The sequence below is a fragment of the Cornus florida genome, unplaced genomic scaffold, assembly GCF_030987335.1.
Source record: "Cornus florida cultivar Cherokee Brave unplaced genomic scaffold, ASM3098733v1 CherokeeBrave_3.0.0_Hap2_Chr07, whole genome shotgun sequence".
Taxonomy (NCBI): Eukaryota; Viridiplantae; Streptophyta; class Magnoliopsida; order Cornales; family Cornaceae; genus Cornus; species Cornus florida.
The window spans coordinates 18,392,941-18,406,183 of record NW_026775577.1 but is presented as its reverse complement, the minus strand read 5'-3'; the positions used below and the strand labels follow the sequence as shown (position 1 = coordinate 18,406,183).

Below are 13,243 nucleotides of genomic sequence, written 5' to 3'. Positions count from 1 at the left end.
GATCACCACTGGAATCACTCTTCCCCCAGAATAGATATATGCCGATTAGCCCTTGCTGTTGGGAGAGATGACAATAAACAAATACAGCGGAATAATTCTTCTCCCTATATGTAAGCAAATATAATATATCATTACTTTTATATGTGCTGAAAATAATAGAGAACAAATCAATCACACCAATCCACAAGAACACAACTAATTTTTTATGTGGAAAGCTTCCCCAGTGTAAGGAAGAAAAACCACGAGACCTAATCCAGTTAAAATCTCCACTATCAACCAAATAATGGGTACACAAAGTCTTCTCTAATCGCAATTAAAGGCTAAAAAACATCTCATCAAGATAGTAACAATCTTGGCAAAAAATAAAGAGAAATGGAGAGAAAAATACCAAAACCGGTTACTGTTCACGGGGCAGGAATCACTGTTCTTGAGCTCAAAATCCGATCTTCACCGTTCAGATTTTAACTCATTGAGTCTTGAACCTCTCCTCCAAATTTCAGCTAGATCGGACCACGGACGAAGCGGAAGCGGACGTTTGATGAAATCTGGGCAGAATAGAAAAACCTGTGTTTTTCTACCAAAACCCGGTTACTGTTCACGGGCATGAATCACTGTTCCCGAGCTCAAAATCTGATCTTAACCTTTCAGATTGTGCGTCACTGAGTCATGAACCTTTTTCACCAAATTTCAGCTTGATCGGACCACGGACAAAGCGGGATCGGACATTTGATCAAACCTGGGCAGAATAGAAAAAACCTGCGTTTTTCTTCTCTTTTCTTTTTCCACTTACGGCTAACCTCTCTCTCTTTTTATACTAACTTCCTTAGGGTTTTCTTTTCCCTAAAGGTTGGGCTTTGGGCTTTGGGCTTTTAATAAAACCCACTTAGGCTTTCCTCCATATAGAAGGAAATAAACCCAACAAATCTCCCCCTTTCCGACTATGTGGAGGGAATCGCCATCCCGGCGATCGAACAACAAACTTCAAGCTTCTCTCTTGGTAATGTCTTTGTCAACATATCAGAGCCATTATCATCAGTGTGAACCTTCTCAAGTTCAAGTAACTTATTGTTCAACGCATCTCTGATCCAATGGTATCGTACATTAATGTGCTTAGATCTTGCATGGAAACTGGAATTCTTAGCAAGATGAATAGCACTCTGGCTATCACAAAACAACACATACCTCTGTTACTTGAAACTAAGTTCTCTCAAGAACTTCTTTGCCCATAGGAACTTTTTAGTCGCTTCCGTTGCTGTAATAAACTCTACCTCTGTCGTAGAAAGAACAATACACTTCTAAAGTCTCGATTGCCAACCTACAGCCCCACCTGCAAAAGTGATCAAATAACCCGAAATAGACCTACGAGTATCCACATCCCCTGCCATATCTGCATCTGTGTAGCCAATTAACAATGATTGTCCGTTTCCCAAACCAAGTCTCAAACTGGAAGTGCCTCGAAGATATCTCATGATCCACTTCACTGCATTCCAATGCTCTCCTCCCGGATTTGACAAGAATCGGCTAACTACACCAACTGCATGGGCTATATCTGGTCTTGTGCAAATCATTACATACATTAAACTTCATACTACTGAGGCGTAAGGAATTCTTTCCATGTCTTCCTTTTCCTTATCTGTAGAAGGACATTCCTTTGTACTCAGTCTGAAGTGGGTAGCAAGAGGAGAGCTAACCACTTTAGAGTTGTCCATATTGAACCTCTGAAGCACTTTTTCAATGTACTCCTCCTGTGACAAATATAACTTCTTGGCACTCCTGTCACGACTGATTCTTATGCCACGAATTTTCTTTGCTGGCCCCAAATCCTTCATAGTAAATGACTTACTCAATTGCTTCTTCAACTGTTCAATCCTTGAAGCATTCCTGCCAACAATCAACATGTCATCCACATAAAGCAGTAGAATAATAAAATCATCATCAGAGAATTTTTGAACAAATACACAGTGATCAGAAGTTGTCTTCTTGTAGCCTTGCTTCCCCATAACAGACTCAAACTTCTTATACCACTGTCTCGGTGCTTGTTTCAAACCATATAGGCTTTTCTTCAGCTTGCACATATAATCCTCTTTCCCTTTCACTTTGAAACCCTCTGGCTACTTCATATAAATCTCTTCCTCCAAATCACCATGAAGAAAGGCAGTTTTCACATCCATCTGCTCAACTTCCAAGTCAAGACTAGCTGCTAGGCCGAGTGCTATACGGATCGATGACATCTTTACGACTGGAGAGAAGATCTCATCAAAGTCAATACATTTTCTCTGACCGAACCCTTTGACAACCAATCTAGCTTTATACCGTGGCCGTGAAGATAATTCATTTTACTTCTTCCTATAAATCCACTTGTTTTCCAAAGTTCTCTTTCCTTTAGGTAGCTTCACTAACTCAAAGGTGTGGTTATCATGCAATGACTGCATCTCATTTTGCATGGCCTCAACCCACTCTGTCTTTTGTTCATCTTCTATGGCTTCTGCAAAACACTGGGGCTCTCCCCCATCAGTCAATAACACATACTGCTCTGCTAAATACTGAGTGAAAGGACGTCGGTCTCTGCTAGACTTCCTGGATGGAATCACTGGTGGAATCTCTGGCGCTGTCAACTACTCATCAGTCTCAACATCTCCCTGAACCTGTAAAGGAACATCCACATCACCTGTACACCGGTGGTCATCCTGACCATCATTCTCAACCTGAGATGGCAGATTCTTCAGAGGAGCTGGATCCATATCAGTCAAGATATCACCTTGTTGAGACATAGATTTCCCTGCTTTCTCAATATCCTGAATCGTCTGATCTTCTACAAACACGACATCTCTACTTCTCACAATTTTCTTCTCAACTGGATCATAAAGCTTGTACCCAAACTCATCTTGGCCATAGCCAAGGAATATACATTGTCGCGTTTTCACATCAAGTTTGGACCTTTCATCTTTTGGAATATACACAAATGCTTTGCACCCAAAAACCCACAAATGATTATAGGATACATCCTTACCTGTCCAAACTCGGTCTAACAAATCAAACTATAAAGGAACACAGGGTGTAAGATTCAACACATGAACAACTGTGCTCAATGCCTCCCTCTAGAAAGATTTTGGCAATTGGGCTTGTGAAAGCAAACATCTCACTCTCTCAACCAGTGTCCTGCTTATCCTTTCTGTTACGCCATTCAACTGAGGAGTTTTTGGAGTTGTCTTTTGATACCGGATATCCTGTTGTCTACAATACTCATCAAAAGGACCAGAATACTCTCCGCCATTATCAGTACGAATGCAGCTCAGTTTCTTCCCAGTTTGTCTCTTAACTAGGGCTTAGAATTGCTTGAACACTGCCAACACTTGGTCTTTTGAATTCAAGGTATATACCCACAACTTCCTTGAATAGTCATCTATGAAGGTCACAAAGTATCTAGACCCACCAAGTGTTCTCGTCTTCATAGGGCCACACACATCTGAATGTACCAAATCTAGTATCTCTGACTTTCTCGAATGAGGGGAATTCTTGAAGGAGACTCTGCTCTACTTCCCTGATAAACAATGAGTACACCTTTTCAAAAGTGTACTTTTCAGTCTACATAGTAGACTTTTCTTCCCTAGTAGAGCTAATCCTTTGTCACTCATGTGAGCCAGTCTTTTATGCCACAGCTCTGTTGTATCATTATCCTCCATCGCATTAACAATGTCGTTGGAGATCTTTATTTACAAAACGTACAGTGCAGAGTGCTTCATCCCTCGAGCCACAACCATAGCACCCCTAGTGAGCTTCCACTGGCCATCACTGAAAGTGCTGCAATTCCCTTCATCATCAAGTTTACCCGCAGAAATCACATTCAAGCGAATGTTAGGAATATGCTTCACATCTCTGAGAACTAACCTCGTGCCATTATTCATCTTCAGATACACATCTCCAATTCCAATGACTTTAACCAAGCCATCGTTGCCTATATTTACTGTTCCAAAATCACCAGATTTATAAGATGTAAAGAAATCCTTCCGAGATGTAGCATGAATGGAGGCACCACTGTCAATCACCCAACTAGTCTCATGGTATGCAACATTTATCATCTCATCATCATAAACAATGAGGAAGTCTGCAGGAGTGGTGGTAGCAACTCTGTCATCACCATCTTTGTCATCTCCATTCTTCGTTCCCTTCCATTTCTCATTCTTGTTTTCTTTCTTCAATTGCCTGTAAAATTTCTTGATGTGTCCCTTTTTCCCGCAATGATAACACTCAACATTTGCAAACTTGTTGAACTTGCTTCTGTTGTTATTTCTGTTCTTCGGACCTCTGCTCTTACTTCTTCCCCTCTTTTCTGTAACCAAGATCTCTGACTGTGAAGAGGATCTCTGTGTTTTTCTTTTCATCTCTTTATTTAGCAAACAACTTTTGGTCATATCCATTGTGATTACACCTTCTGGAGCGGAGTTAGACAATGAAGTTCTGAGCGTCTCCCACGAGTCCGGTAATGAACCAAACAATCATAACCCTTGTATCTCATCATTAAACTTAATACCCATTCCAGCCAGCTGATTAATAATTCCTTGTAATGTATTCAGGTGATCAAATAAAGGAGTCCCGTCCTGGTATCTCAAAGCCATCATCTGCTTAATCAGAAATAATTTATTATTTCCAATCTGTCTAACATATAGCTGTTCAAGCTTACTCAATAGAGAACGTGCATGTGTCTCTCCACTAATATGGTTCAAAACATTATCATCTACCCACTTCCTGATATACCCACATACCTGTCGATGTAACAAAGTCCATTCCACATCAGATTTGTTTTCTGGTTTTTCAGCACTAAACACCGGTTGGTAATAATCTTTTACATGAAGAAGATCCTCCATTTTTCCTTTCCATATGTGATAATTTGAACCATTTAAATTAATCATTCTACTCGTATTTGTTTCCATAACTCAAACTGCCAACCTGGCAATCTGTCAACCTAGAACTCTGATACCACTTTGTTGTGAGAGATGACAATAAACAAATACAGTGGAATAATTCTTCTCCCTATATGCAAGCAAATATAGTATATCTTTACTTTTATATGCGCTGAAAATAATATAGAACAAATCAATCACACCAAGCCACAAGAACACAAGCAATTTTTTACGTGGAAAACTTCCCCAGTGTGAGGAAGAAAAACCACAGGACCTAGTCCAGTTAAATCTCCACTATCAACCAAATAATGGGTACACAAAGTCTTCTCTAATCGCAATTAGAGGATACAAAACATCTCATCAAGATAGCAACAATCTTGGCAAAAAACAAAGAGAATTGGAGAGAAAAATACCAAAACCGGTTACTGTTCATGGGCACGAATCACTGTTCCCGAGCTTAAAATCTGATCTTCACCTTTCAGATTTTAACTCATTGAGTCGTGAACATACCCACACACCTCTATAAATAGACACTTAGGCTATTATTGAGAGTTATGAGTTGAGAGAGATGTAGCCTCATGAGGGAGTACGTTGATGGTAGGGGTGAGTTACGGGTTTGGTAGAGTGAACACTAATGGCGAGAGGGAGTCTCGTGGAGTACACGAAAAACTCGGGCAAGAGTTTGTGTGCATGGTCCGGTGTTAAAATTCTCTACTATTGTAATATCTTTACATATATAGTGAATCTCTTCTCATCCGTGGATGTAACCCTGATTTTGGGTGAACCATGTATATATCTTGTGTTGTGGTTTGAATTATTGTTTTCTTTCTTTCTTTTGCTTCCGTTGTGCCCCAACAACTGGTATAAGAGCCAAAAGGTGAAAGAGATCCAAAAAACACAATAAGTCTCAACATGTGCTACAACGGGCTTCAGTTGTAGGTAGAGTCAATCGGTTTTGTTACATGGCATAGAGCTTGAGTAGTCAAGGTGGAGCCTTGGGGTTTGACTGATTGAGCAACGCATGAGTTTTGCAATAAGATTGAGAAGATTGAAGTTGCAGAGAGTTGTCCAGATTCAATTGCCATATGAAAAGCGATGATTGACTTAATGGAATTTAAGCCAAGGTGGAGATTGTTAGGAATTATGTCTCAAATTCCTATTATTATTAGTTTCTATTTTAGAGTGTATTTTTTTATGGTAATTTCTTATAGAGACGTGAATTGGGTTCTAAGAAATTATAATCCTTGTCCACAAAGGAATTGGATATGTGACTCTATAAATAGACACTTCGGCTATTGTTGAGAGTTATGAGTTGAGAGAGATGTAGCCTCATGAGGGAGTACGTTGATGGTAGGGGTGAGTTACGGGTTTGGTAGAGTGAACACTGATGGCGAGAGGGAGTCTCGTGGAGTACACGGAAAACTAGGTCAAGAGTTTGTGTGCATGGTCCGGTGTTAAAATTCTCTACTATTGTAATATTTCTACAAATATAGTGAATCTCTTCTCATCCGTGGATGTAACCCTGATTTTGGGTGAACCACGTATATATCTTGTATTGTGGTTTGAATTATTGTTTTCTTTCTTTCTTTTGCTTCCGCTGTGCCCCAACACTTGCCTCTATGGTGTATCACATTTTGCAGGAAAGGAATAATAGGGTATTCAGATCCTCCCCTTCTTCGCAATCATCTGTGCTAAATCTTGTATGTAATTCAGTTGCTGAAGCTCTAAAATCTCGCCACAATGATTCCTACTCTCAACTTGCTTTGGAATGGTCCTATTCTCCAACCGCAGCTCGTCCGCTACCACTTCCTCCTGATCAGTAAGTAGAGGTGAAGCCTCAAGGGGGCTAGAAGCAGCCTTGTTACCGGAATTGTTGGGACATCCATTTCTAACGGTCAACGCCGTTAACAACGGCTGTCCTCCACATTGTTGTTGAGGATCCTTTTCCCCGTTGTTGTTGTTCCTTCTTTTGGGTTTGGCCTCCTATGTATCTTCTATAGTTTGGATATATTTTGCCTTCCCTGTTTGAGTTGGCTTTTTGTTCTGCTCTTGTTTCCCTATGTGCCTCTCTTGGGCCCTTATATCTCTTTATTATTATTAATATATTTGCTTAACCATTTGAAAAAAAAAAAAACTAATTTCAACAATATGCCTACTTAATTTTTGAGCTTATAAAATAAATAGAAATCTATATAAAATCCTGAAAATTACATAATCCATTCACAGAAATGTTACACTCAAGTTCTGAAACGTAAATTAAAAATATTTATTTAAAACTCGTAATTAAACTCAACGTTATTGATTGATCAAATTTATACCATACAATAATAAATTAAGTGAGAAGTCTCATTTCCTTGTAATTGAATTAATATATAAGGAATCTGTCTAACAATTCAATACGACTCATTGACCTTAAAAGGATTTTTCATCTCAGTTTGTTCAAACACCTTTTCCTCTTCTGTCCACCGATCCATGTAAAGATTTGACTTTGTAGTCAACTTTTAAGCCAAAGAGGACATAAGTTATTGAAATGCTTCTCTTTGAAATTCCATCTTCCATCAACTAGCCTGAAAGGAAATAAGTAAAAACTTGTAAACGTTGGGTCCAAACAAGTTTAAAGAGACGGAATATATTCTTTCATGGGCAGGCAATGAATCATGAATGGAGAAAGAAAAAGGGTGGACTATGCATGGAAGAGACAAATTGATCGATTTGAAGAAGCTAAATTATATCCGAATATATCTTTTATATATATGCATGTGTGTGTGTGTGTGTGTATAGATATATTATATCCTCTAATTGGCTATAAATATAGAGCCTTGAAAAAAAGCATTTGCATCTCACTACAACATATGTGGATTGAGAGAGGAAGAGAGGTCTTACATGAAGATAAGAGTCTTGTTTGGTAGCCAAGGATGATTCGCCTGCTACCACCCAAGGGATCTCACTATATATATATATAGATTGTATGTATATAATATATATACATGCACTGTGAGCCCTTCTATGGTTTCAGGCAGTCATCTTGGCTTATCTGACTGGCTCTTCTCCCTCATGCTAAGCCTTTTCTTCTGGAAAGCGTTCAATGTAATGGTGATATTATATCAAGTGATATCACCTATGATATCAATTATATATGTGACAATATCTTTATATCATAAAGCAAAATGCATCTAATTCAATGGAAATATTGCTATATTTTTTTTATTATTATTTAATTAATTAGTCCATCAATGACATATTTATGTTATTGGTATCAAGGTTGTAGTAAAAAAAAAAAAAAAATTATCCGTTTTTCCGAATGAGCTCTACAAGTCTTGAGTTTAATTTTCATTTTTAGCCTGTTGGTAAAGAATAGTGATTTCTAGGATTTGTTCTATTTATGAGTTAATTGTTATTTTCTTTAAATCGTGGTTCTTAATTTGTGTGATTTATTTATTTTTAATTAGGGTAACATTGTATAATGATTGTGTAACTTTACTTTAACTTTTTTTTGTTTAAAAAATAAAAATAAATAAAAAAAGCGTTGTGCAAATTGATGTTATATATAGATGCACATAAATATACTTGGATTGGAACCAAATTAAATATACTTAGATAGGAACAAAAATATATATATTTACACACTTGCTTTTATTTTTATAAAATTTAAAATTTATCATGTGTACATTCTTAATACATACTCATACAGGTACGTATGTATATACGACAATAAACTCTCTTGCATTAAATTTATTTTATTTATTTTTTTGTAAAAAGATAATTAATCCATCTTATCTTCAACCGACCCCATATCCGTCCATTTAACACGTGCCCTTACAGTAAACTGCCATGTTAATCTCCAATCGTAACGTGTCACTAATCTTCACATAACGTGACACCTGTACCGCTCACGTGGCATGCAGCTTGACTTCCTATACCAAACTTTGACTTCCTATATAAACTCGAGCTCATAAACACATATTTACATCAAACTCATATATCCACACACCCATCCAAGCAAAGGATAGTTATAAACCTGTGTTCAACCATTTTTCTCCGAGTCTCTGCTGAGTTTTTCAGTTTAATTTTAGGGTTGAAGGCATGGCAAATTACGGAGACAAGTACTATGGCAACCAACCGGACCCCAACCCGATTCGCCAACCTAATGTACATGGAGACCCGGTTTTAGAAACTGATGCGTATGGAAACCCGGTTCGCCAAACTGATGAGTATGGCAACCCGGTTCACCACACGGGTACCATGGGAGACTATGGAACCACTGGGGCCACCGGAGCAACTGGTACCACAGGTGCGTATGGTACAGAAACTGGCCTAACTGAGCAGCAGCAGCAACATCACGGCGGCATTCTTCATCGCTCCGGCAGCTCCAGTTCTAGCTCGGTAATTTTTCCGGTCATCTTTTAGTTTCTTACACATATATATATATTGTGCTGAATTGATTTCTTACAATATTTTGTTGTGTATATATGTGTATGATGTAGTCGGAGGATGATGGACATGGTGGTAGGAGGAAGAAAGGGTTAAAGGAAAAGATAAAGGAGAAGCTGCCAGGTGTGCATAAGACTGATCAGTCCCACACTACGGCCACGAGCGCACCCACCACCGGTCACGGCTACGAAGGAGGAGAGCAGCATAAGAAGAAAGGTGTCGTGGAGAAGATCAAGGAGAAGCTTCCTGGACACCATGACCTCCATCAAGACCATAATCACCATTACTAGAGGTGTTCTTGCATGGTGTAGCAACTTATATATATATATATACACATATGTCTTATATATGTTGGGTTACATATTAAATACACAGCTATGTGTGTGTGTGTTCGTTTGTATTTAGAGGGTGTGAAGGTTTACTTTACAAAGGAAGTGCATGTGTAATTAATAAGTAGGGTTGGAGTTGAAAGTGTTACATGACTGCACCTTGTGTTAAATGTGTGTTATGTGGTCTTTTTAAGTATGTTTTTTTTTTTTTTTTTTTTTTTTTTTTTTTGTGATTTATAGTTGGGCCTTTTTATTTATTTTTATCTAATTCGTCTTCTTTCACTTTGCTTCTCTTCTCTTTACATCACAGTTACGGTTTTTTTTTTTTTTTGGGTAAATAAGTGAGATTGGGCCAGTAACCCATTACAAAACAGCAAAGAGAAAATCCTGCATCGGTCAAAAGATGCCCAATCCAAAACATAAAAAAACCATGCTATCCAGGCCCAAAACAATATTACATTTTCAAAAGCTGGAGCCCATAGCATACCCAGGCCCACTAGAGGGAAACAACATCCTAAGCCCGAGGAACCAAAAGAACTGGCCCAAGGAGGGCCCAGCCCATGACAAGCTAACCACCTACCTAAGGTGGGTAGCTATAATTACAGCAGGAGTTGCACTGAGAGAGGAAGGGGGTGAAAAAAAAAGAGTAACAATTTCAAATTATCTAGAAAGAGAAAAATTACCATCAAATATTCCATTGTTCTCTCTACTAGCAGGTAAATTGGTAATTCAATGATGGAACAAAAAACTATATACTACCGAGAGTTTAACTCCTTTCAAATGGAATGGACTAGTACCTTCCACAAACCACTCAATCAAAAACCCTGTACAATTGCACTGCATTTGCGGTTAAAAAGCATTAATAATGGTAATTGTTAAAGCTTTTGGTGATGGGTGAATAATTATAGGTATTCACCCTCCGTTTGCTTGCTCTCGTTAAGAAGGAACCACAATACCCAAAAAAGAACCTAAATGGAGTACCATAATTTGCTTACTTCTCTTTCATTTACACGTGGAGTGTGGTGGTCTGGCTCATGATTTGAAGGACTAGTGAAACGTCGGCTGAATTTATTCAGTGCAATTTGGTCAGTGCACCAAATTTAATTAAATTTTCTTTAATTTCAATTATAAGACTGCGATTCAATACTCTCAAACATAGTTGAAGTGATCCCCTACATTTTGAAGGGATAGAATATATTCCATTCCTTCATTGGCAGATATAATTGATCGATGTTGTCATGCATGGAGATGAGAGGTGGAAAAGGAAAGGGAAAAGGGTGGACTATGGAAGGGGCAAATTGATCGATTTGAAGACGCTATATTATATCCGAATATATCTCGGTAATTTTTTTTAGTTTCGTGTGTGTGTATATATATATATATAACGTGTTAGAAACTTCCTTATATTATATATATTATATATATAGGCGTGAATTAGTTCTTACATTTTGCTTGTATATGTGTGTGTAGTCGGAGGATGATGGACATGGTGGTAGAAGGAAGAAAGGGTTGAAAGAGAAGATAACGGAGAAGTTGGCAGGTGGCCAAAGGAGTTGTAAGCAGTCCACCACCGCTCCCACTGCTTACGAATATGAACGTGGGGAGCATCACAAGAAGAAAGGGGTCGTGGAGAAGATCAAGGAGAAGCTTCCTGGACACCCATAGATCGCCATCACTAGGTGTCCTCCGTGTAGCAGCTTATATATTTATATATATATATAACACATATATGTATGTGTGTATGTATTTGAAGGGTGGGATGAGAAGTACTGAAGATTTAATATACGTATCTAGTGAGTCAAATCACTTTAGTTGTGTTAATTGTGTTTTATATGTGTTCTGTTTAATTTAGACCACTTTGGCAAGTTTGCAGGTTATGATGTACAATCAGCGTATGTAGCATTTGAGTAGTGATTTTTACGCTAAACAGTTGAATAGTGATATTTATATTGAATATTTAAATATTTGTAATGAATTGTCTAATCAAATAATTTTTAATTAATTATTTATACTAAATATAATTAATTGGAGAGTTCAACTTATTTATTTGTTGTATACAATTAAGTGGATGGTTCAACTTCCTTATTTATTGCATAGTTGTCCAATTAAAAAAGTATGTCTAGTAATTCACTGTAACTTAATTGTATTTAGTATAAATAGTCAATTCAATTTAATTCATATGTTCCGTATAAATATCACTACTCCTTAGCATTTATGGGATTACAACGAGGATGTGCTAATATTAATATACGGTGAGAAATTAATCATAAACGAACATCAATGCCAAAGTGAAAATTGGAAGGTCGAAATTGCAATATGTGCAGGACACTGCATGATTATAATCAAATGTACTAGTTCCTCACAGAATGCGATTCTCAAAAAGATTAGAGAGGTGGTTGGCCCAAATGTATACCATTGGGCCTCATGGTAGATTCTGTCCTTTTTTCATTACTTTAATTTTTTGTTTGGGCAAGGCCCATATTCCGCCTTAATTGGGTCTCTCTTTGTAACAAACTTCCTCATAACTATATAATTTGCTTGGCCTTAAAAGAATGAAATTATTCATCAACCTTAAAAAAAAATGAAAAAAAAATGAATTCTCTCTTTCCTTTATATCTCATCTGTCCTCTAATATTTAATTTTGTAAAATCATTTCTAATGATCTCATTCAATATTAATTTGGTAACTGATATTTACACTGAAGTCCTGCATCAAATTATTGGGCAAAATAATGTGGCTGTTCAGCTAACAGAGAATGTGATTTTTTACTAATATGTTTATTCACTTTTACTGTCCACCATTTCTAATTTCAAAAACCTCTCAGCCGTCCCTAATTTCTCAGACAATGTTTCTCTCATTATCCTCAATTTTTCTTTCTTGCACAAATTAGAAACCCGTTTCTCTCATCATCCCCAATTTTAGAGGGGTTTTATTTGGTGCAAGAGAGAGAATACATATACAGGGAGATTGATATATATATATATATATATATATATATATATATATATATATATATATTTGATTTATCAAATGTACTTTGTAAATCGTCAAAACATTTGGAATAGTTGCAAATCGCGTTGAATCGGAAGGAAAAAAAAAACGCCGTTGAAAAATTGGGTTCTATTTTGTGCAATAGAGAGAAATTGAGGATGATGAGAGAAACGGGTTTCTAATTTGTGCAAGAGAAAGAAATTGAGGATGAAGAGAGAAATATCATTTTGAGAAATTAGGGACGGCAGAGAGGTTTCTAAAATTAGGGACGGTGAATAGTAAAAGTGAATAAGCAGAGCTGAAATGCCACATCATTCTGTCTAACAATTCGGTATATGGTTTCGGTGTAAATATCATTTTCCTATTAATTGGAAACGGCAGAGAGGCTTTTGAAATTAGGGATGGTGAACAATAAAAGCGAATAAGTAGATTAGTAAAAAATCACTTTCTCAGCTGGACTGTCACATTATTTTGCCTAATAATTCAGTGCATGACTTTGGTATAAATATCATTTTCCTATTAATTTTGAGTGCCCTCTTTGGCTCCTAATTTTTCTCTTTTCACGGGTGCGTCTATAGTTCTTCTATGTAT

The 13,243-nt window shown here is 37.3% G+C and overlaps 1 protein-coding gene across 1 annotated transcript; it reads left to right on the top strand.

Moving 5' to 3' along the window:
* The first annotated feature begins 8,887 nt into the window (after nt 1–8,887).
* On the top strand, nt 8,888–10,089 carry LOC132266660 (late embryogenesis abundant protein-like). The gene is made up of 2 exons (XM_059767593.1): nt 8,888–9,284; nt 9,386–10,089. The coding sequence occupies exons 1-2, from the start codon at nt 8,985–8,987 to the stop codon at nt 9,620–9,622; spliced, it is 537 nt and encodes a 178-aa protein (XP_059623576.1). The 5' UTR covers nt 8,888–8,984; the 3' UTR covers nt 9,623–10,089.
* Nucleotides 10,090–13,243: the final 3,154 nt, after the last annotated feature.